Source organism: Hemibagrus wyckioides, linkage group LG10, assembly GCF_019097595.1.
Source record: "Hemibagrus wyckioides isolate EC202008001 linkage group LG10, SWU_Hwy_1.0, whole genome shotgun sequence".
NCBI classification, from domain to species: Eukaryota; Metazoa; Chordata; class Actinopteri; order Siluriformes; family Bagridae; genus Hemibagrus; species Hemibagrus wyckioides.
In genome coordinates, this window is record NC_080719.1 from 21,099,891 (window position 1) to 21,124,850 (window position 24,960).

The following is a 24,960-nucleotide window of genomic DNA, read 5'->3' on the forward strand; positions in this document are numbered from 1 at the left end:
TTTTAAGTAATAAACAGAATTTAGAAATCAGCAAATTAACTAATTAACAACAAGGCAATACAAAAAGCAAAAAAGTGAATAGAATAACTTATTCTAGGCCTATAAACTGAGGTCAACTAAATGGAGCTAAACTTAACGTAAGGCACAAGTGAAGCAAGAAAACAGAAACTGACCTCACACAAGTGACAAAACAGGGCTCATTTATACACACAGACATTCCACAGTTAAGAGGAACATGGAGACATTAAAGATAACAAAATCATTAAAAACAGTAATACATAACTAACCAGCCAAAATAGCAGACAATACTCAAATATTTATTGCAGAAGTCTATGTTTATACTCAGTCTATGTTTTTGCAAAAAGCACACTTGGCTGGATTGACAAGTTAAGCCTGCTGACTGGAGGCACTGCAGGACCTGCTGGATATGTATGTACAGTATACATATATACACTATATTGCCAAAAGTATTCGCTCACCTGCCTTGACTCGCATATGAACTTAAGTGACATCCCATTCCTAATCCATAGGGTTCAATATGACGTCGGTCCACCCTTTGCAGCTATAACAGCTTCAACTCTTCTGGGAAGGCTGTCCACAAGGTTTAGGAGTGTGTTTATGGGAATTTTTGACCATTCTTCCAGAAGTGCATTTGTGAGGTCACACACTGATGTTGGACGAGAAGGCCTGGCTCTCAGTCTCCGCTCTAATTCATCCCAAAGGTGTTCTATCGGGTTGAGGTCAGGACTCTATGCAGGCCAGTCAAGTTCATCCACACCAGACTCTGTCATCCATGTCTTTATGGACCTTGCTTTGTGCACTGGTGCACAGTCATGTTGGAAGAGGAAGGGGCCAGCTCCAAACTGTTCCCACAAAGTTGCGAGCATGGAATTGTCCAAAATGTCTTGGTATGCTGAAGCATTCAGAGTTCCTTTCACTGGAACTAAGGGGCCAAGCCCAGCTCCTGAAAAACAACCCCACACCATAATCCCCCCTCCACCAAACTTTACACTTGGCACAATGCACTCAGACAAGTACCGTTCTCCTGGCAACCGCCAAACCCAGACTCGTCCATCAGATTGCCAGATGGAGAAGCACGATTCGTCACTCCAGAGAACACGTCTCCACTGCTCTAGAGTCCAGTGGCGGCGTGCTTTACACCACTGCATCCGACGCTTTGCATTGCACTTGGTGATGTATGGCTTGGATGCAGCTGCTCGGCCATGGAAACCCATTCCATGAAGCTCTCTGCGCACTGTTCTTGAGATAATCTGAAGGCCACATGAAGTTTGGAGGTCTGTAGCGATTGACTGCAGAAAGTTGGTGACCTCTTCGCACTATGTGCCTCAGCATCCGCTGACCCCGCTCCGTCAGTTTACGTGGCCTACCACTTCATGGCTGAGTTGCTGTCGTTCCCAAACACTTCCATGTTCTTATAATACAGCTGACAGTTGACTGTGGAATATTTAGGAGCGAGGAAATTTCACGACTGGATTTGTTGCACAGGTGGCATCCTATCACAGTTCCACGCTGGAATTCACTGAGCTCCTGAGAGCGACCCATTCTTTCACAAATGTTTGTAAAAACAGTCTGCATGCCTAGGTGCTTGATTTTATACACCTGTGGCCATGGAAGTGATTGGAACACCTGATTCTGATTATTTGGATGGGTGAGCGAATACTTTTGGCAATATAGTGTATATATATATATATATATATATATATATATATATATATATATACATACATATAACTGCTTCCCTTGTACACAACGAACAGGTAACAGGTTGCTTTCAGTGCCTACAACTGGCAGAACAAACTTTGTGTTTATCAGGTTCTGATTGCTTCCTGGGTGTATGAGGGCACTCAGTTCCTTCCCTCCAACCTCAACAGTTGTCATTTGTACCACAGGTTCATGTAATGCTAAAAAGGTTATGCTAATAGGAAGTGAAACCTTCCACTGAAAGCACCTGTTTTTTAGTTGATAATGAAGTGAAAATCTTGTTTTCCAAAGAAACAAATTTTTTACTTTTTTGCTTAAGAAGTAGATTTTTTGCTTTTGTTCAAATTAAAACACACAATCATATATTGCATTATAGCCTTTGTTTTCTTACCTTTCTTTTTATTGAGTTACTTATCTGAGTTAGTTATGTAACAATAAGACATGAGAGCAGACATACATCAAATATGTTTCCTTCCACATGAACAAATAAATAAACATCCAGAGTCTTTTTCTCCCAGAGTTTGTGAACGTTTTCAAGTTAAAATTAAAGAGTTCAATCCAATTGCTAAATTTTCTTAACAATATCTAACCCTTGGTTTATAGTTCATCGATTGCATTGGAGCCTTTACTTCTGTTAATGAGTAAATGGAAAATAGTCACTTTTCCTGTATTTGTAACATATGGCAGGAATAACATTGCACTTCCTCATTAAGATGAATTTCCCAGCAAATCTTTTTACTCCTTAGCCTTAATTATATTCCAGTCCTCTTCATGGATATTACGGATCGCCATCTTCCTTTGGCTAATGCGGGTTATGTTCCCCTCTCTGTTACACATCTAAACGATAGGGTAGATGGTATACAGTCTACACAGTATAATGGAGGCATTTTGAACATCTGCGATGACCGATGTTCTACCCAAAGACAGCCTTGCCTCAGTTTATTGAGCTGTTGTTCATCATGAGGTCAGCTGATGAGAACTGTACAATCGTCTGTGGAAACTCTGCAAAGAGACAACACAAAAATGTAAGCATGTACATGGATTTCATATGTAATGTAGTCCTTTTTGGAGGCCCAAGCATCCAGACATCTATAAAAGTCCCAAAAAATAAAATTACATTTTAGCAAGTGGAAATTTTCTTTTCGATTTATGTTCTTTAAGAAGATTACAATAAACCAAATAAAAAATCATTAAACCTATTTCTACATTTTTGTACTCCTTTCAAGCTTGAGCAAGTCTCGTTCTATTAGTATTAGTAATTATCTGCCAATAGAATAAGAAGATAAAAGCTTGAAATGAGTAAAGAAAACATCTACAAATAGGTTCAGTGATCTTAAATTTGGTTTATTGCTAACCAGCTGTATTTTATTGTATGTAATGTATTTCCACTTGCTAAAATTGAATGTCTATTTTTTTACATTCACGTGTAATTCACTATAATTTTATTTTTAATATTCCCCATATAGTTTGATATGTCTATATATTATTGTCTTCAGAACACAAGAACAATCATTTAATTATTTAAGAAAATCTGAATGCAATATAAAAGTTATAATCTGTAAAGCATTTTTATCTGGAGTCTTGCAATGTTTAGGGAATTCATAATATTTAAAATAAATTGCTTATTTATTTATTTATTTATTTAAGGGACTTATTTTCAATTTCAAATAATTTCAAGTCGTTACTTATGTAGTTAAATAGTTGTTATATTTTAGATTTTAACAAAAATACAATCTGGATCTGGAATCCATCTACTTGATCTGAACTGAAAATTACACATAATTAAGCAGAGAAGCATCTTAAAAGGGTGATTAATAGGCTGATACCATAAATACTTTCGAGAAATCCCTGATTATAGCTTTTTGTAGTTCATTAAAATAGGGAACTTGTGGTAACTGATGCAGGTAGCTGATAATATATTTTCCTGGCAACAAAATTTTGTCATAATATTAATGTCCAACAACTGTAACTGGGAGGCTACCAGTAAACTGATTGTTTTCTCAAATGAGCAACAGACACACACACAAAAAAATCAATCAGTGGTTAAGTGAGAAAGGGGACATGCATCTTCTGACTGCCTAAACAAGGTTTCACAGAGATTAACATGACCATAATGCATCACTTTTGCAATAATCTAATGACCAGTGATACATATCTGGACAAAACCCAAATTAGATGTAAACCCACTTTGTCTCTTCTCTAATTTTCTCAGGGTCTTGAAAGCTTGTCACTTCTAACTACATAAGTGGATAAGTGGCTTTTATCTGTGGTTTATATAAAGCATCAGATTATGGTCAGGATTTCTGTGACACTCCCTACAGACAAAGCAAATAAACACTGAGCACTCTTCTTTTTTGGGATATCTTCCAGGCCTTCCATGCTTATGAAAATGTTCTTAAATAGCTTGTCTCCTCAAAAATGACAAAAAAAAAAAAAAAACAACTATGAGACATTGTGTATGTGACGGCCATGATCTACATGTGTAGTGAAGTAGAGATCAGATAAAAACTGTTCATATCTTCAATTTTCATAGCTTTCTACCATGTGAAATAAGGTTTAATGTGGATCATGTACTTAAAATCAAAGAACTGGTTTAAATAAAAACATCAACTGAAAAGTCTGAAAACACTGATCAGAGAAAATGCTTTGTCACAACATGAGCTTGCTTATCACAAGTGCTGCCCATAGCCAAGGAGAATTCTCCTCCAGATTTTTTTCCCTGACTAGCCCTACATGCCTCTGTAATCAGCACATAGTTGGGTGTGTCCACCTATCCCTAGCACCACTAATTTCATTTCTTATTCCACTGTGGCCTCGCCTCACTGGGGACAAGCCTGAGACTGTGTACCTTCTGCAGCCACATAGCATAGTGAAGGACAAGAAGCTACTGGGGCTGCCTTTCTCTCCATTCACAACATCCTCCCCCTCTGGGAACTCCTTCTTCACACTCAGAAACAGCTGCAGCTCTGTCATGGGAAACCCGTTTTTCTGGTAGCGCTAACCCACAAAGGGAAAGAAAAGTTTGTTAATATGAGGGTAGCCATGGGTTGAAAGCGGTCATGTTACACAACAAGACAACAAAGTAAAAAATATTACTTTTTTCAACACAGAAAAGATGCCACATCAGCTTCTGAAAATGCATTCAACTTTAACGTTCTTTGAATTATGCGCTGTCATGATTGGTAGAGCCGTACCTTAATACTCTCATAAGCATCTGTGATGAGAGCTATGAAAAGGCTGAGCACCATGTAGATGAAGAGAGATATGAAAGAATAAAGGTAGACCCTGCTGAAAAGCCACACCACAGTGTTCTTCTGCTGGAACTCGGCAAACGTCGAGAACATGTCGTCCCCGTTCACCAGGGAGAAGAGGCATTCGGCCACGCGGCTCAGACCCTCAAACTGGCCCCAATGGCACCAATCCATGCAGACATACAGGACACTGCATTATTAATTACTTGCTTGAAAGATTATGTAGTGGAAAAAACAAGAGTCATTTTCACACATCTGCTGCTAAAACTAGACAACAATAAGCTTTCACCAACAAAGTACAAATGCTGCCATCTTATGGTCAAAAGACTGAGGCACACAGTACACGACTGCACCTTTCCTGAGGCCATATACCTTCAAGGACAGTCCACACAGTCAAAACATTAAGAGGTCTCGTGGTTTTTATACTGTATGTTCAACTTTTAAGCAATACACTATGCACTATTTTACCTTTTCATGGTAGGGCCCTAAAACGATCCACCCACAGAAAGTGTAGCCAAGATAAATCATCCCTGCACAGCAGCAGAAGCGGAGAACGTTGGGTAGGGCTGCCTGCATAGTGAGGATAAGAACCTGCACCGGTGGAGATGAGCTTATTATAAGTCCTAATAACTACAATGTATGTTGTACATAGTTACAGTATATGTGCATATATGTAGCCTGGAATAAAGCTAATGCTAATAAATCTATACACATAAGACAGAGTGTTGGCTTAAGATGTGTCATTTATGGACTATAAAAAAGACACCAAATGTAATGGGAGATACTTACATTATACTTCTGGAAATAACCTAAATATCTGATGACACCAACCCACACCATGAGTGTGGATGTTCCTAAAAAGATGCTACACACATCATAGCTTGTCAGGCTCTGTGAGAAAAAAGAGGAAAAATGTATCTTGGCAGTGAAGCAAACATCTTCCTTGGTGCTAAAGTAAACATCCACTGCACAATGGTAACCAATCAACTTATTAATAAGGCTACCATTGTATCAGTCATTTATCTTTAGTTGACATACAAATTAAATTTAAGGTTAAGAGAGTGAGGAACGTATGGACCTGCTCTTGGAGGTTTAATGAAATATCATCTGTAGAGTTAGTAGACATTTTAACTGATTCGATGCCAAAAAAAGTTATTTATAGTTGGTATATTAGCAAGTTGAGGGTTTGTAAAAAAAATAAAAAAATAAAAAAAAACATGTCCTTTTTCCCTCTACAGTAATGCTGATTGTAGTAAACCCATAAAACCTTTTATATGATGATAATATAAATTAACTCATTATGAAATAATATTTCATAATCACCTTTGCCTGAATTTCCATCTTCAGTATTGACCCTATGATTGCCATAACATCACTGATTATTACTAAGATGTACCAGCCATTTAAAAATTCCCGTTGGTCCTCCTCACATACTTTATGATTATATTTCCAAAGACAGAACTTGGAAAATCTCTGCAAAAAGAGAAAGAATCATAAAACATATCAGAAAATGTTATGCAAAGGCACAAATCCTAGTTTAAAAAAAGAAATAAATGTACAGGGTGGTGGCTGTGGTTGTGGGGAGACTTTTAATTACACTTGTCTGCAATAAATATTCATCTGTTCTTCATGGACAGGGGTTTACCTGAAGTAATCTAATAGCAAGAAAAATAGAGCGAATGCAAAGCACAGAAGAGATCAGACACACAAGCATTACAACAGCATCAAAGATCAGAATATAGTGAGTGTTCTTCTGAGCTGAAAAAGACAAGCAGAGATTGTAAATTATTTCTACTAACAGGCATTTTCCATAAATAACTAAACAAGTGCATTTCGATTTCCTATCTAAATGAATATACATTTCACAAGAATCTGATTCATTATAATTAGCGGACACAAGTTTTCCATTTTTTAGATATAACATCACATCAGTTAACATTTATTAGAATTTTAGAGGTCTCCCTGAACTTAAAAATTATTAAAACATCTAAATTCAGGCATTCCCTGGTTATGAACTGCTACAAATGAAGTGTTGCATTAAAACAGATGTCCGTATTGTATTGTATACTATGTATTACTATGTATTGTACAGTAATATTTCTTCCCTTACCATGACCTGAAATGTTCCAGTCTTTGCATGCACTGCTAACAGCATCTATATCAAGGGTAACTTTCACTTTTCCACTATGGCACTGATTGTCAAATGTAATCTGGGGGAAATTTGAATATCAATATAAGATAACAGTCTGTAAAAGCACCATCCAAGCCTGATTAATTTGCTAATTTGCCAATTTTGCTAGACAACATCTTACCGAAACAGCAAAATTGTAACAATCGGGCAACTCATGTGACAGGACGGTTTGTAGGTTGATCCCTTTAAGCCGGAATGAGATTTCTATAGCAATGAGTCTGTTTGTAAAGAAATATATGAGGTTTAAGCAGCTAAAGATGTAATGGTAAAGAAAATGAACAATATTCAGAAGTGCATACCTGTAAAAGTCAATCTCAAAAAAAGAGGCATTGTTAGTTCTCCATGTTGCATCAGACTTGGGCTCCAAAGTTAGGCAAACTGAAATGTACGTATTAATTGGTAATGAAATGGCAAGGGTAACATCTACATGCAATTATTTATCATTTATTCTGACATAATTTTATGGATGTGCTATAAAAATGTTTTATGGTGTAATACATTTAAAAAAAAAAATTTCAGGGCCCCAAAGGCATACCTGTGCTGGCCTGTTATTATTATTATTATTATTTTCCTTAAATGAGTGTTAATTTACTACTGATTTTTACCACAGAAAGGATTTGGAAAAAGAACTCATCACCCCAAAAAATAAATATAATAAAATAAAAATTCATGAGTGACACAGTAATAACCTGACTCCATTTGGGAATTTATGTCATAGGTTTTTTCAGAATGCTTCCCGCTGCCCTGTTTGTAGTACTCTTTACAGATGACCAAAGGAAGTATCTCTCCATCCTCCTCGGCATAGCCGACAGAGCCCACGGACAGCTCGTCTAACTGAGAGTACTACAAGACAGACAACACACACTGAATGCACTTTTTGCTCTATTACACTTTATGTTCTATCACAAAATCAATTTATTTACACACACTTTTAGTTAAAGGCTCTGTGGTTTCCATTGTGGTGTCATTCGAGTTCCTCAGCACCACCACAGCCAAGTGGTCAGCTGTAGTCTGATGATGCTTAAGGACATTTACAACAGTGAGGTCACAAACTGTGCTGGGAAGATTATAACTGACTCCTTTCACTCTGCTCATCACCTCTTCTAGTCTCTTCCTCTTAAAGAAGACCATCAAAGATACAAGATATGTAGTGCTCACTAACCACACAGGAAACGTTGCTTGCTGTTTTTATTTTATTGCTTTTCTAACTGTGACTCTTACTGTCACTCCATTACAAATGCATCCCTGCACTACAGCACAATCATCAGATCATATCATTCTGTAACCTGTTGTAAACAACAGTTATCTAATTTCAGATTTCTCAGACCCTACATGTACATATATTTTCACTTTTCCATCTTTTTTCTTAATTACTTCTTTATATATTATCTTTATGTTTATTACTCTATTTTTATTTCATATTTTGATTAGTTAAATGTTTACTTTCCTGAATATCATGTTCTTGTCTGGTCTGTTTAATGTGTTACATGTCATACGTGTGCATGCACCATGACAAATGAATCATTTGTGTAACATATTCTGCAAAACAAAGAGATTCCTAACTATCCTGATGAGATTCTTCCATATGTACAGTCACACATTTCATGTAGGATGTCTTGATGGGAAGTCCATCGCAGGACACAGATGAATACAGATAGGAATTCAAGTTAGCTACAATATTCAAAAGCTTACAGGCATCTGGTTAAGCCTAGAGTAGAGAGCTTTTACTTTCATGTGATGTGGGGGCAAATATTAAGCATGTGTCAACATGACACAAATAGTAGATGCACTATTAGCATTAGGATGCATTATTATTATACTTAAAAAAACCGAAATTCACAAAATAAATATGTCAATATGTAAAAGATCATTTCTGATCTTTCTGGATTATAACAAACCCTCAAAACTTGTAGTAAGCAAACTTGAAAGAATATTATTAGGTGGTTGTTGTAAACTTTTTAACTTGTGCAGGACAACACTGTTATAAAATTTGTTTTGCCCACAAGACATCTGACTGGTGATGCTGAAGCTTACATAAATGTGTGTTACATTTGTGTTACAAAGCTCACAAAAATATTCTGATAAAGATTTTTGGTGTTCGGGTTCATTCAACCATTCCTGTCAAATAATACTAATATAGACAAATGCATTTGGAGCAGTGAACAGAAACAGTTGTCACCTATAGGCATTATTGTGTATGGAGCAGGATAGGAATAAGGCAGGCAGTGTATTCCATCGAGTGACCACTCTGTAATGTTAAATGAGGAGTGGTCCGACAAGGTGCGTCAACAGATCTGCTCATATCTTAGTGAAAGCATGTTTTAGCCGTAACACCATGTATTTGTAACTGCTCTGTGATATGGAAGAACTATTGGGTGGTAATCTGCACTGAACCCAAATAATGAAAGTTCAAACAAACATTAAAAATGAAAGTAAAAAAGAGACACTTGAACGCAAACAAAACAAAGACAAACCTGATCTATGATGTAGTAAAGATGATCAAAGACACTCTGTTTAGTATAGACAGCTACACTATAGTCGTCCTCATCCACACCACTGTAGCTCTTCAGGAACAAATTCTTGAAGGCCATCAAGTTCTCTTCTTTGTAGGTCACTACGAGCTGGTTGTTTAGCCCAAAGAGAATAAGCTTCAAAAGGAACAGAGACAACAGATATAATTCTTCCTTCTGAGATTTCACACAGCACTCTCGATTATTCTTAAGATTATTCTCTCTCACATGTTGCTCAGCCTACTGCATATTTTGAGATGACTAATGAATTGCATTCTGTAGCTGCCCAGCAGACAAGAAACAGTTTGAAGCACCTCTTTTTATTTTTGTGCAATAATAAAGACACTTCCCACGTATCTATTGTTATTTCACTGCTGCTACAGAACTAGAAGTGAAGCATCTTTAAGAAGTCTAAGACAGTAATTATCTGCATACCTGAGTCGTAATCATGACGATTTTTAAAATCTGTACTGTCAGCTTCCATGGTAGTTGTCGCCGTGCTCTGTATTTCTCACAGGGACTCATGAAGTAATATCTCAAGTCATCTCTTAGGCTTTCTTCCATTGTCTGGTCAAGGCTCATGGACATGGGGTTACTGAAAGAGACAGACAGAAATGATTAGAAATGTAATTACTGTAGTGCTTGAAGAAAAACAACTGTTCTGACATATGAAGATACAGTTAAGGGAATCAGTAACAACTTTACTGCTTTAAATATGATCAGAGGTCAGAGTTCTAATCCAAGTTTTACAAATGAATCAAAATGTACTCAACTATGTATCTATCAAAGAAACACAGGCAGTCTTGCATTCCACCTAAAGTGACCCACACAGCAGCAAGTTCTCATTTCACAAAACACAAATCTGCTGCACATGATCATTTTTCTCTTGTGACATGGTTATTCTTAAAATGAGGAAGGTGACTAGTCCATAATGCAAGAAAAGACTTAATGATAAGTTTTTGTTTAAACCACAAAAGAGGATTACACCATTCTTTTTAAGGGCACTGACAGTGTTTGTATGGCAAAAGTCCAAGGCTATGTATAAACGCTCAAAATACTACCAAAAAAAGCACTTATACAACTCATAATAACTCTCTCTCTCTCTCTCTCTCTCTGTGTGTGTGTGTGTGTATATAAAACAATAGTTGTAGTTTCTGTAGTGTGTAGAACTGCTCTTAGAAGTTAGTAAATTCCAAGAATAATAAATTATTTCTTAATGACTTACCCTGTAGTGTCGACATCTGGCATGGCAATCAGCTCCATGCTCCATGCTCGTATAACTGACTAGACTGCAGAGTGACTGACCATCTTCCCTAAACCAGTTCACTGTTGACCAAAGCTGTTGACCAATCATAAACCTGGCAGCGGCTCAAGTAGGCAGTATCTGTTCAGAGTACTAAATAAAAGATTAAACTAGCACTTGTTTTAAAAAAATCTGTGTGGTCTTCTTGTTGTAATTTTGTTTGTAACAAAGCTTAAGACTCCAAAACAGTCTACTAAAATAATCTGTAGACTGGAGCAGAGCACCTGGAATCTACGCTTACACTGCGCTGATATTTACTAGCCATGTACAAAATATTCACTAGGTTCAGATTCTATTGAGACCCATTCAGTTTCTGTACATTTTATTGTTATACATTACTGTTTAGAATTTAAATAAATTTGCAAAAATATATAAATATGTTGTTTTGTCATAATGGATTATTGCATGAAGATCAATGGCAAAATGTCAAAAACATTTAGAATTATGTTCTGGCAAATGAAGCAGCTTACAGAAACTACTGTGACGCTAAAGTGTGCTTAGTGGTAGGTCTAGAGCATGGGTGTCCAAAGTCCAACCCCATGGCCTATTGTTGCAATTTTTCCTTTCACCGGACTGTGGCAGCAGACTGTGTAGGCACAGTTAACTATATTAACTATGAGTAAGTAAACAATACATTTACACCTACATTTACAACAATACATTTATTCCTAGGTAAATTACATAATATGCAGATGTTAAAGCTACATAATGTTTGGCCAAGAAAATCACAAACAAAATATTTGTTATAATATCATGATAAGAAGAAAGTAATATACTCCTGATTGTATGAGCAGACATGGTCCTAATGCTAATCAGAAAGCAAAATCTAGGTATCTGTTTACAGACGCAGTGACTCTGGGCAGAGTATCTGCTAATAGAATCAAATGGACATCACAAGGAACAGGGTGATGTACAAGGCTGCAAAAATGGAACAATATAATTCCATCTCATTAAAGAACTCCAAGTTATACTAGGCAGAAATCAGCCATAAGAAAATCTAGAGGTGAATTGCGACTGAAAGTCTAGCTAAGGGTAAGGTGACTTGAGCCAGCCCTCACTTTGTCCTGATAGTTTATAGCTACTGGTGAAAATATATTAAATTGCTATAGGGTACTTAAAACTTGCAGAAATGTCTTGAAAACAATAAAATAGTGTGAACAGGTGAACATTGTCCATAGTTTTTAACCCAAACAATAATAAATATCTAAATTTGAGCTAATTGTAGCTTAAATTTAGATGTGTGGTATTGTAAACAATAAATAGGTGACACCTAAAGCTACATTATGTTTGACCAAGTGAACAACAAAAGACGCCCTTTGTTTTGCTATCATGGTCTGAAAATGTAACAAATGATAAAAAGCAATTGTCATTTCAAAGTAAAATATTTCATGATATCATAATGAACATTAATATTTCATAAGATAAGATTAAAATACAAAGAACTGCTAAATAATGGGGTAATAAATATTCATTAGTATGTTAAAATCGTGTTCAATTTTATTTAAGTCAAACGATTTGGTTATTTCATATTATTTAATGTTAGTTTTGGTCATGATCGGTAATTTTCAAAGTGAGGTAGTCTGAGCTGGATTGCTTTTGTCTAACCCCCCAACCCAAAATTTGGTGACAATTTTCTGACATTTCTTGACAAGAAGTACCTGTGAAATATTTTGAGAGAGTTACCCCTAGTTACCCCTTCCCCTAGTTATCAACCTTTGTTCTTTTGTCTTTAGTGAATTTATATGTGTATATTTGCTTGTCATGGTTTTATATAATTTTTCATATGTTATAATTGAGATAAATATTTTGTATAATTTATGTGTTTATTTTAAAGTGATTCTAGTCAAAGCAATGGTTCAGGAGACTTGCACAAACTGTAGTCAAGATAATTCCTCCCTGTTTCTCAGGGAGTTAACAAAGAAAGTAAAATGTATTCCTGAATGTAAAAGCAGATAAGCTATGATTATCAGAAAGCAATATCTATCTACATATCTAAGTTTCTATTTACAGATGCAGAGACCCCAGGCAGAGTATATACTAATAGATGCAGAAGGACATCACAAGGAACAGAGTGATGTTCTTGGCTGGTTGAATGGAACAATCCCATCTTATAACAGAACTCCAGGGGGCCTCATGTACAAAGACTTGCGTTGAATTAATACTAAAACATTGCGTACGGACAAAGCTGTAAATGTGCGTACGCACAAAAAAAAAATCAGATTTTTACGGAGAATCCCACGCATATTCTCTTTGTACATCCCAATTAACTTGAAATTGAGCGCACATGCACGAGCACCAAACCCCACCCTGTCTCCTCCCTCAAATAAATTAATTTAAATATGTAACGTGTCCACTTTGGCAAAATCAAACAGCAAGAAAATGGCAAAACCAAGCAAGAAACAAACTTTACGGAAAATGAATTGGAGGTGCTACTATCAGAGGTAGAAAAAAAATCTTATTTGGAACGTTGTCCTCTGGAATTAATAACAAAAGAAAAAAAATTGAGTGGGAGAGTTTGGCTGATGTGGTCAACGCAGTGGGATCTGAAAATCGCACTGTACCCGAGCTTGAAAAGAAATGGTCTGACATAAAGGTGGAAGTTAAGCCGAGAACTGCTGCGCACAGACAAAGTGTGGACAGAGCAGGCGGTGGTACAGGGGTCGATGAACTTACACCTTTTGAGCAAAGAGTTGCCTCTATTGTGGGCGACAGTTTACTCTCTGGAATAGTATCCGCTGCTGTGGGAGACTCGGATTTACTACATCAATGCCCCGAAGGTAACTTCTCATTTATTTGCTTAACTTTGGTAAACATATAGTTTACCAGTCTGCATTTAATTTTCAAATGCATGCAATGTACCTGACCAATAGTAGACCAGAGATAATAAGATACGTATCTATTGCACTTGGAAATCTGAATCGGCTGATAAACTAGTCTTCATCGTGGTCCAGAAAATCACTGTGGTCCCTAAAAACTTGTTCTCTTCGGATTCGGCCATTGGCAATGTCCTCTATTAAGGCCAACGCTGCCATTGTCATAAACTAAGCGTTCTTTAAATTTGCACATGCTTTTATATGTTCTTACTTAATTGCATAATTGATAGAAACATATGATGTCAATTAGCTTATTTTATCAATTAAAAATGAATAGCAATGTTTCTCAGAGGTGTTGGTGCGATAGACTTGTAGAATAATTCGTAGTCTAATGTTTGCAACTTCACTTTATTGCCTCTAAGAGGCGCCAACGGACAAAAAACACGAAAAATGTACGTACTCCAGACACGAAGTTGGCGTGGAGGAACGCACATTTTCACGTTAATTTCTCTGTTAGTAAATCCGACCGTGAGCGTGAAAGCTGGCGTAAGGTTTTTGTGCATACGCAGCGTTGATACATGAGGCCTCAGGTCATTCTAGCCAATCAAACAGACACCGGCCGTAGCTAAGTCTAGAGGTGAATAGAAACTGTAAATCTAGCTGATGGTAAAGTGACTTGAGCCAGCACCCTCCCTATCCTGTAATATTTTAGTGCTCCTCGTGAAATGCAGAAATGGCTTGAACACAATTAAATACTAAGTGGAACATATCTCATTTTAAGCATAATCTTCATCAAATTAACACATATTACCCCTAACATAATATAACATAATGATTATCAGAAAGATGTATCTAGATGCAGAGACTCTGGGCAGAGTATATACTAATAGCAGAAAAACAACATCAAAAGGACCAGAGTGATGTACAAGATTGATATAATGGAACAATTAAATAGTATCTCATCACAGAACTCCACACCATTCTAGCCAATCAAACAGAGGGTAGCCACGAAGTGCCATATGGTATTTAAAAAACAAGCATAAAAAAGGTGGCATAACAGTCCTGCAGTACCACAAGCTCAGGTCAGTCAGGGGCAGTAGGATCAGAGGCTGACACACTCAAGCATTCATCAGGAAATGGTCAGCTGCATGTTGGTAATATGAAGCATAAATAACCCATGCAATGTTTCAAGATGACAGTTAGTAAAACCTAGATTTGTAGCTTTTTATATACAGTATATGAAAGTCTGCTGTGTTTCTCTTTGTGACTCTTTCTATTTTACTTGTAGATCTTTTCCCAGCACTTTCCGGAGGCAAAAAAATAATGAACACTGCTTACAGCACACCAGGAAAGAAGACAAATGTTTGGAAATCATTTGTTTTCAACATCTATTTGCTTGATTCTGAAATTGTGACACTTCCCCTTCACCTGCAGATGAACTAATATTTGTCCAAGCAGGACTTGGAAAAAGAACCAAGACAAAGTTTATTGGGCATGAATCATTCAGAGATAAAGGTTATGGGACATCAAAACATGTTTAATCAAAGTGAAAGATATTTAATTCAGTGGTCACTGGGACATTTAGATCCAACAACAACCACTGAATATTACAATTCATATGCCCAGATCAAGAATGGTAAAGCATCTGGGAAGACAGTGTGGTATATTGTTCCTTCACAAGAAAAACTTGCCCTCAGTACTCTCCCTGCAGATGCCAGAGATTAAATAATGAAAACAATGCCCAAGGCAACATGTCAGATGTGCCATTGCAGGTGCTGCCTCTCCACATCCAGAGTTACAAAGACCCAGAAAACTCAAAGAATAAATCAGCTTTATTTGAAGAGGTAATAGATTAATGTTATTCATCAGCTGAGATGTGCTCTTTCTACCTCTCTCCATGTTTTCAGAAATAGATGAGCAGCATAACAAGTTTTTCTTGGACGAGTATATGACCAATTTACTAGTCCAAAGCACAAGCACATAAAATTGCCTAATGTTTAGCCCTGAAATGTATCCAAAAATTATGCTTCACTGAATCAGACAGAAATTCAGTTCATCTCAGAAAAACAGTGCATGATACAACCTGAAACATGTCAATTTGAAGCAAGGTTGCTAAAAAAAAACGTCAGTTTTATCATAGCATGTATCAAAGAATATGGACAACTGTTTCCAAGTCTGTGTTTCACTGAAAAACGTTCTTGAAAGGGAGCTCAAGCAGTGGCAGATACAAAAGAAAAGGAATCCCATTAACCAACTAAAGGTTACATTTATCAGTGAGGCTGGAGTCAACTCTGGTGAGCTGCCCAAACAGTGACCTTGACAATGGTCATTTCTGATCTGTGATGTTCTACTATGATTATTTCAAGTGAATTTGTAATGGACATTGAGATGGTTCATTACATTACTAATAATAGAACATCTGGAGAAAACATTGCAGTCAGTTTAGCTCAAGGTGGAGCTCTTGTATCTCACCACTGGACAAACTGATGTACTCAAGATATCCAAGGATGATGTAGATGACATTGAGTTCTGTCTGCTGATTTCAAGGATAAATAAAGTTAATGGATTCTTTGGCGTGAAATAGGCATCCAGAGTATTCGTTTGAATGTTTACTTTGTCATTGCCTTTTATGAGGTTGGAGGAGGAGACAATGACTGAATTAGATGACGCAGTCATCAGCTGTGAATATACTGGCGTGATAAACATAGACAACAAAGATGCCATAATTTGCAAAAATGTTTAGTGTGAAGCTGTGGGCCAACCAAATTCACTGTCCCAGAAATAATGCAGTGGATTACTGGCCAAGAACTCAAGCCATTACTGCTGTCAGAAGGCCTTAAATAATTAAAATATTTGACCATGACTGTCAAGTCCGAATGCCAGGGCACACTCTGTGCTACCCAGTAGTCAGTGCTTGTACTAACACAATCACATGGCCAAGGATGAAGACTTTAAAGCTGTCATGGTACAAGCCTGTAAATCAGGGGGATTTAGCAGAATCTGAATATTCAGGGCTGTAATTCATTACAAGTATAACAGTACTGTTATTGCTGTAGAGATGCACTTGTCTGTGTTTTAAGGTATACTTTTTTTTTGCTTTTGTTATTTTGCATAATGTTTTAAAAGTCAACCTCTATTTCTGCCTATTGCAATAGTTGTATTGTGTAAGTATTCATTTTTCTGTGTCAAATGCTGTTACTGTCATAGTTCTGTTTTATGTTTAAAAAAATATTACATTTATTAAAGCAACAAAAAACTGTGCCAACTCAAAATAACACTTTAAATTATAATTTCATATTTTTAATATTTCCAGTTCCACAAGAAAACTTGTGTGGTGTTCATTGTAGGTCTTTCATCGCGTTTGGCAAAAATAGCTGAGAGATTAAGCATGACAGTAAATTATGCAAAGAAAATGCAATTTTTTGTTCTTTTCGTGTTCTTTTTCTTGTTTCTTATTTTTATAATTTGTGTATATTATTATTATTTTTTTTTTACAACCACAATACATATGGTGTGAAATTGATGCCATAGCATAACAACATCACAAGGACCAGTGTGATGTTCCAGGCAGGTTAACAGGAACAATGGAATCTCATCACAGTCCAAGTCCAAGTCATTCTAGCCAATCAAACAGGTGGCAGCCATATCTATCAGCCAAGTCTAGAGGTGAATGATTTTATTCACCTCTTTTATTAGTTATGTAGGTGAACTAGATAGCTAATTTTAAGATAAATCTACATCAATGTAAAAAATGATATAAAAACACATAAAGCTACATAATGTTTGGCCAAGTGAATAATAAAAGATGATATGAGATGTTATGATATCATGGTATGAACAAATTACAATATATTCCTGGACGTTAGAGCCGTTATGCTCCAAATGATTATCAGAAAACTATATTTAGGTATGCCTTCACTACAGTTTTGTGTGAAAACAACCTCAGAAGGAACAGAGTGATGTTCTAGGCTGGTCAAATGGAACAAAGAAATCATGTCTCAACACAGAACTCCAAGTCATTCTTGCTAGTCAGACAGAATGCAACCAAGTCTAGAAGCAAATGGAATCTGAAAATCTAGCTGAGGGTAAGTTGACATAAGCAAGCGTCCCCTACCCCCACTTTGATCCTGATATATTTTATTGGTACTGTTGAAAATATAGCAAAGCGCCATAGGGTACATTAACAACAATGGCTTGAAAACAATGAAATAGAAGTGGAACAGATGAAAATGATCCATTTGTGCGCTCTGATTAGCGAAATATGAGGGGAGATAATAGTTTTTAAGCACAAACAATACTACGTACCAAATTTTAAGCTAAATCAACATCTAAGCAAACAATAAAATAGACAACACCTTGGCCATGTCGATGTTTTAATTTATACTGTCTAATTTTCTCTTTTGCCTAAATATTTTTCACTGTCACCTTTTTGCTCGTATTCACCTCATTCAAAGGTATGTAATCATTAAGTATGGCAAACATTCAGCTTGTACAGTGTGTGAGCTGCAGGATATTTTGTAATTCTTCCTTCGTAGTTAGTGTTAATTTTACTTGTGATAAGTGTATTTTAGTTAGGTCTCTGATGGAGAAGATATTAGCTTTAGAGGTACGCATCCAGATGCTAGAGAGGGTTAGCGATAGTGAGAGTAATGTAGTGTCTCGGGAAGGTGCTGGTCTCATTTCTTGCAGCATAGCACATAGTCTTAGAACAGGTCTGTGACAATCCAGAGCCAGGGCCAAGGAGCAGACAAGCAGGCTAATTTGGCCGTCTGCTAGCTGCAATAAGTCATCACCCAGGGTTCATAACATAGAGACTGTGTCTGTTCCCCGAGCAAAACAAAAATGTATAAACAATCAGAAAATTTGTTTAGTAACCTGATTAGCATAAAATTAAATCATAGTGAATGCACAACCAGCACCATTGATCTGAAACTAGGACTGTTAAATTATAAGATCTCTTTCATCTAAATCACTCATTGTTAATGAAACAACTACTGAACAGAAGTCTAGTGTTCTATGCTTAACAGAAACATAGATTAAACCAAACGAGTATGTAGCATTAAATGAAGCTTGACTGCCCAGTTATAGTTACATATAGTCATGCCTAACAGGCATGGGAGGAGGTCTCACAGTTATTCATGATGATAAGCTAGGTGTCACACAAACATCTAGACTTTACACTAACCTATGTAGCCATAAAAAATAAGTCCACCGAGTCAATTCCACTAATTGTTATTTATAGACCTCCAGGGATATTTTGTGAATTTGAAGATTTAATTTCAAACTTACTTGTATCTTTAGACAAAGCATTAATTGTGGGAGACTTCATTCATTTGATACTCAGAAGATCCTATGAAAACGGTTGTTCTGTCCGTCTTAGATCCAGTAGGTGTTAATCAGAATGTAATAGTAATATTTCAATTAGCATGGAAAGAAAATGTCTTCTGAGCTACAAAATATCTCTTATTGCTGCTTGATCAGCATATCTCTCTGCCCTAATTGTAGATAATAAAACCAATCCTAATTTTTATTTAGTACTATAGCAAAATTAACTAGCAGTAAAACGTCTGTAGAAAAGCCATTACACCATCTATATGCTGCAGCAATGACCTCATGAGTTATTTCAGTGGAAAAATTGGTATCAGACTATTCATTTAAACCAAACAATTTGATAGATAACCCTGTAGATAATATTACTGCTATTTCTGATCAGCACTTAGAATGCTTTACTCCCCTTCAAGAGCCTGATTTAATTTCACTAATTTCATCCTCAAAACTATCAACCAGCATACAAGATCCCTTACCTACATGTTTCTTTAAACAGATAATACCAGTAGCTTCTATAAATACTTCCCTTAGCACTGGCTATGTGCTTAAATCTTTTAAAACTAGCAGTTATCAAACCTCTGATTAAAAACCCGACCTCATCCCCTGTCAGCTGTCCAACTATAGACCAATATCAAACCTCCCCTTTATCTGAGAAAAGCTTGTAGCACAGCAGTTTTGTTCATACCTACATAGGTATAACATTCATGAAATGTATCTGTCAGGATTTAGGCTTCATCATAACACAGAGACAGCACTGATAAATGATCTGTTACTGTTCTCTGATCAGGCCTGTGTCTCCTTCCTGGTGTTACTTGATCTTATTGCAGCTTTTGACACTATTGACCACACTACTCCACTTGATAGACTAGAAAATGTTGTCGGTGTTAAAAGAACAGTCCTCTCCTGGCTCAGGTGTTGTTTGACTTATTGTTTTCAGCTTGTAGATCTATATGGTGTATGCATTCTAAGGTTATGTTTGGTGTTCCAAAAGGTTCTGTTTTAGACCCACTGCTTTTGTCCTTATATATGCTACCCTTTAGGTGCAATTATGCGTAAACATGGACATTAGCTTCCACTGTTATGCCAATGACACACAGCTATATGTTTCAGCTAAGTCAGATGAGAGACACCAGCTTATTACAGTCGAAGAATTTGTAAAAGACCTTAGACAATGGATACTTACTTACTTACTCCTGCTTAATTCTGACAAGACAGAAGTGCTCGTACTAGGACCACATGCAGCTAGAAGTAAGCTTTCTGATTACAAACTCTAGATAGTCTTTCTGTCATTAGTTAGTCATTTCATCATGTTCAGCAGTAAAAGGCCTTGGTGTGATTATTGATTCTGGTCTTTCATTTGAAGCTCATGTAAATAATATCACAGGGTAGCTTTCTTTCATTTCAGAAATATTTCTAAGATACACTATATTGCCAAAAGTATTCGCTCACCCATCCAAATAATCAGAATCAGGTGTTCCAATCACTACCATGGCCACAGGTGTATAAAATCAAGCACCTAGGCATGCAGACTGTTTTTACAAACATTTGTGAAAGAATGGGTCGTTCTCAGGAGCTCAGTGAATTCCAGCGTGGAACTGTGATAGGATGCCACCTGTGCAACAAATCCAGTCGTGAAATTTCCTCGCTCCTAAATATTCCACAGTCAACTGTCAGCTGTATTATAAGAACGTGGAAGTGTTTGGGAACGACAGCAACTCAGCCACGAAGTGGTAGGCCACGTAAACTGACGGAGCGGGGTCAGCGGATGCTGAGGCGCATAGTGCGAAGAGGTCGCCAATTTTCTGCAGAGTCAATCGCTACAGACCTCCAAACTTCATGTGGCCTTCAGATTAGCTCAAGAACAGTGCGCAGAGAGCTTCATGGAATGGGTTTCCATGGCCGAGCAGCTGCATCCAAGCCATACATCACCAAGTGCAATGCAAAGCGTCGGATGCAGTGGTGTAAAGCACGCCGCCACTGGACTCTAGAGCAGTGGAGACACGTTCTCTGGAGTGACGAATCACGCTTCTCCATCTGGCAATCTGATGGACGAGTCTGGGTTTGGCGGTTGCCAGGAGAACAGTACTTGTCTGACTGCATTGTGCCAAGTGTAAAGTTTGGTGGAGGGGGGATTAAGGTGTGGGGTTGTTTTTCAGGAGCTGGGCTTGGCCCCTTAGTTCCAGTGAAAGGAACTCTGAATGCTTCAGCATACCAAGACATTTTGGACAATTCCATGCTCCCAACTTTGTGGGAACAGTTTGGAGCTGGCCCCTTCCTCTTCCAACATGACTGTGCACCAGTGCACAAAGCAAGGTCCATAAAGACATGGATGACAGAGTCTGGTGTGGATGAACTTGACTGGCCTGCACAGAGTCCTGACCTCAACCAGATAGAACATCTTTGGGATGAATTAGAGCGGAGACTGAGAGCCAGGCCTTCTCGTCCAACATCAGTGTGTGACCTCACAAATGCGCTTCTGGAAGAATGGTCAAAAATTCCCATAAACACACTCCTAAACTTTGTGGACAGCCTTCCCAGAAGAGTTGAAGCTGTTATAGCTGCAAAGGGTGGACCGACGTCATATTGAACCCTATGGATTAGGAATGGGATGTCACTTAAGTTCATATGCGAGTCAAGGCAGGTGAGCGAATACTTTTGGCAATATAGTGTAAATATGATGTCACTTCACAATGCAGAAAAACTAGCTCATGTTTTTGGTTCCTCTAGGTTAGAATATAGTAATACCTTATTGTCTTGATGTTCCAGTTAGTCCTGAACACAGCAGATAGGGTCCTAACTAGAACCAGGAAATATGAACGTATCATTCCTTTCTTATCCACACTGCATTGGCTTTCGCATTGATTATAAAATTCTATTACTGTCCTATAAAGCACTAAATGGTCTTGCGCCACAGTATCTGAGTGATCTTTTGTTTTTTTATGATTGCAGGCTATTTGGCAGTACCACAAGTAGCAAGTACAGCAAGTACAGCAGGGGGCAGAGCTTTTCCTTACAAAGCGCCACAGTTATGGAACAGTCTTCCAATTATTGTTCGGGATTTAGACACAGTCTCAGTTTTTAAGTCCAAGCTTTCAGTGTATAATTTTTCCTTAGGTAAAGGAGCAGATCTAGAAGTTTCATGACCATAGAGTGTTTTGTGTACTAGGATGTTTGGATGCTGTCACCTTACCACGCTGGCAAGTTTATCAAGTTTATCATGTCTGTCACCTTCTGGCTCTCCCTTTTAGATATGCTGTCATAGCTTGCCTGCACTTTGCACATAATCTATATCTCTCTCTCTTTTCTCTCTCTGTCTTTCTCGGTCAAGCTATACACCCCACTCCCAAGCACCTACTGTTCTGAGTTTCCAGTGTGACCACTTTTTCTTTCTGGACCTGCCTGATCCATCCAGACGCTCTACCCCCAGTTGGAGTCTCATGGTTCCCACTGCTGTTGATAGACAGCCTGTGACCCAGGGGACTGCTGTGGCTTTAACCATTTGGAGACTGTCACACCGCCAGCTTTCATCAGGAAGGATAAGTCAATAATTAACTTAGAAATTACACTGACCTATTAGTTCCTCAGGAGATCTTGGTTGCACAATTGCATATGAAAATAAACTGTTGAAGAAAGAACATCAACATTTACATTATTTACTTTACATTAATTACTGAGTATGGGTTCCCTTCTGAGCCTGGTTCCTCTCAAGGCTTCTCCCTCATTTGCATCTTTAACAGAAGAGATGTACTCAAGCTGTTTTTCTAAATCACGAAGATGATTCTGAGTGGCTTCTTCACTCACCTCTTCTTACTCCTCCATATCATCAGCATCTGACATTTGATGTTCTGCAGCATCACTGTCATGACTTAGGTAATCACAACTATGATTTCTGACTTGAATCTTTACTTTACTCTTGTGAACTTTGAAAGTGCAGTAGACACTGACTTTATGGTTTACTTTTAATATGCAGTTAGCAAGGTTAGAAAAGTAGTCAGTCTCAAGATTCAGTACAGCTACATGACAGACAGCAAAACGTATCTGGTACATTTACATTTGGTTGCGGATCCAGAGTTTTGCTTTCCAGGCAGGTTAAGTGCACTTTTAGTGCATCAAGTGATTTAAATGTGCATAGGTATACCTGATGTAAACATGGAAATCATTCCATTCTTGCATAACTTCCATATTTTAGCTTATAATGTTTAAATAACTGTGATTTCTTTTGACAGTTAACAGGCCAATACTTCCCTTTTCACAGTTAACAGTTAATACTTACTTTCCAATACTTCCTTTTTCCTGGGACCTGCAACACAATAAAAACAAAACAAATAAGAAACAAAGAACATAAGCTAATTTATCACATTTAACATATGTGTTCTGTATTTAATCTGTATTTTGCGATTTGTTTAGCTAATGCTCCTTTCTGATTAGCTAGGTAATGTTACATTATAGTAATGAATATGGTTGAGCCACTAGGACCTGTAATATTACAATGTCATAGCTATATGGGTGTTGTGTGGACTGTGTGGCCACTTTCATCTTCACCACCATCAAGTGTCCTGACAACACTCTTGTGGTGGGCCTAATGTTCAACAACGATGAGATGCCCTACCTGTCAGGAGATTAAAAACCTGGAGATATGGTGGTATACCTGAACATTAGCAAGACAAAGGAATTGATAGTGGACTTTAGCACAAAGCAAGAGAGGAACTACCAGCTATGAGATCAATGAGACTACAGAGGAAAGAGTGGACAGTTTCTGGTACCTAGGTGTTCACATAACGCAGGACATGTCATGGTTCTGTCACATAATAACCCTGGTGAAGAAGGCCCTGCAGCATCTTTACCATTTTAGATGCTTAAAGGACTTTTAACTACCCTCTCAGGTGCTAAGGATCTTTTACACCTGCATCATTAAGAGCTGAACACCTAAAGCATACTACATAATGTATGGCCAAAACAACCCATTTGTTTTGAAATGATGATGTAAAGAGAGTATAATGTATTCCAGAATGTAAAATCAGATATGCTCCTTATAATCAGAAGGCAATATCTAAGTTTCTTTTCACAGATGCAGAGACTCTGGGCAGAGTATACTAACAAAAGCAAAAGAACATCACCATAGCTAAGTCTAGGGGTGAATGGAAACTGAAAATCTCGTTGAGGGTAAGGTGACTTGAACCAGCCCCCACTCCATCTGGATATATTTAATAGCTACTGGTGAAAAGTGCCATATGATACTCAAAAAATGCAGAAATGTCTTAAAAACAATGGCAGAGTTCTCAAGCCATCAAAAAAAGTCATGAAACAATGAAATTGTTTCCAGCTTACACTACTGACAGCTGAAGCAGTCTGACGTGTTTCAACAAGATCTTTCTACATTAGAGCTGACACTCACAGAATGCTTTTTGAATCTACAGACAATGTGTACCTAGAGACTATTATGTGTGAAAATTCCAAGAGAGTCTGCTTCTGTTTTTGAAATATTCAAACCAGCCCATTAGGCTCAGGCAAGTCACAGAGACACATTTTATCTTCATTCTGATGTTTGATGTAAACATTAACTAAAGCATTTAAACTCTATTAGCATTTTTTTTAAATGACCCCAGAGAGGAGCATAGGGATCTTACAGGGCTAATGGTGCTCCAACCTCCAGGACAGACATGTCTCAGTGTGTTAGTAGTGGCGTTCCCATACCTTCAGCCATGAAGCTGCATCTCGTTCCTTTCTCAGGGAACTGGGTTACATACGTAACCTGGTGTAGATTTGTTGTATTATCATGATGGAATTAGGCAAGAGAAGAGTGGTCATTTGTGGACATAAAGAAAGAAATCATTACATATTA

The 24,960-nt window shown here is 37.4% G+C and overlaps 1 protein-coding gene and 1 long non-coding RNA gene across 3 annotated transcripts; one reads left to right on the forward strand and one right to left on the reverse strand.

Annotated features, from left to right (window-relative positions):
* Positions 1 to 2,097: 2,097 nt before the first annotated feature.
* Positions 2,098 to 11,051, reverse strand: mcoln2 (mucolipin TRP cation channel 2). 2 transcript variants are annotated; one of them, XM_058401802.1, is made up of 14 exons: positions 10,900 to 11,051; positions 10,110 to 10,269; positions 9,639 to 9,812; positions 7,854 to 8,007; positions 7,464 to 7,542; positions 7,286 to 7,382; positions 7,084 to 7,183; positions 6,619 to 6,731; positions 6,297 to 6,446; positions 5,763 to 5,864; positions 5,442 to 5,564; positions 4,917 to 5,123; positions 4,571 to 4,719; positions 2,098 to 2,724 (listed from the first exon to the last, which is right to left on the reverse strand). In XM_058401802.1, exons 1-14 carry the CDS (start codon positions 10,935 to 10,937, stop codon positions 2,688 to 2,690), a joined length of 1,683 nt encoding a protein of 560 aa, XP_058257785.1. In that variant the 5' UTR covers positions 10,938 to 11,051; the 3' UTR covers positions 2,098 to 2,687. The 2 variants fall into 2 exon arrangements, with proteins under 2 accessions (XP_058257785.1, XP_058257786.1); XM_058401803.1 differs by lacking the exons at positions 2,098 to 2,724; positions 4,571 to 4,719 and having other exon boundaries at positions 4,979 to 5,182.
* A 2,307-nt stretch (positions 11,052 to 13,358) lies between these two features.
* Positions 13,359 to 16,371, forward strand: LOC131360579 (uncharacterized). Its single transcript, XR_009205892.1, has 2 exons — positions 13,359 to 13,754; positions 15,079 to 16,371. It is a non-coding gene; the product is annotated as an uncharacterized LOC131360579 (long non-coding RNA).
* The last annotated feature ends 8,589 nt before the right edge of the window (positions 16,372 to 24,960 follow it).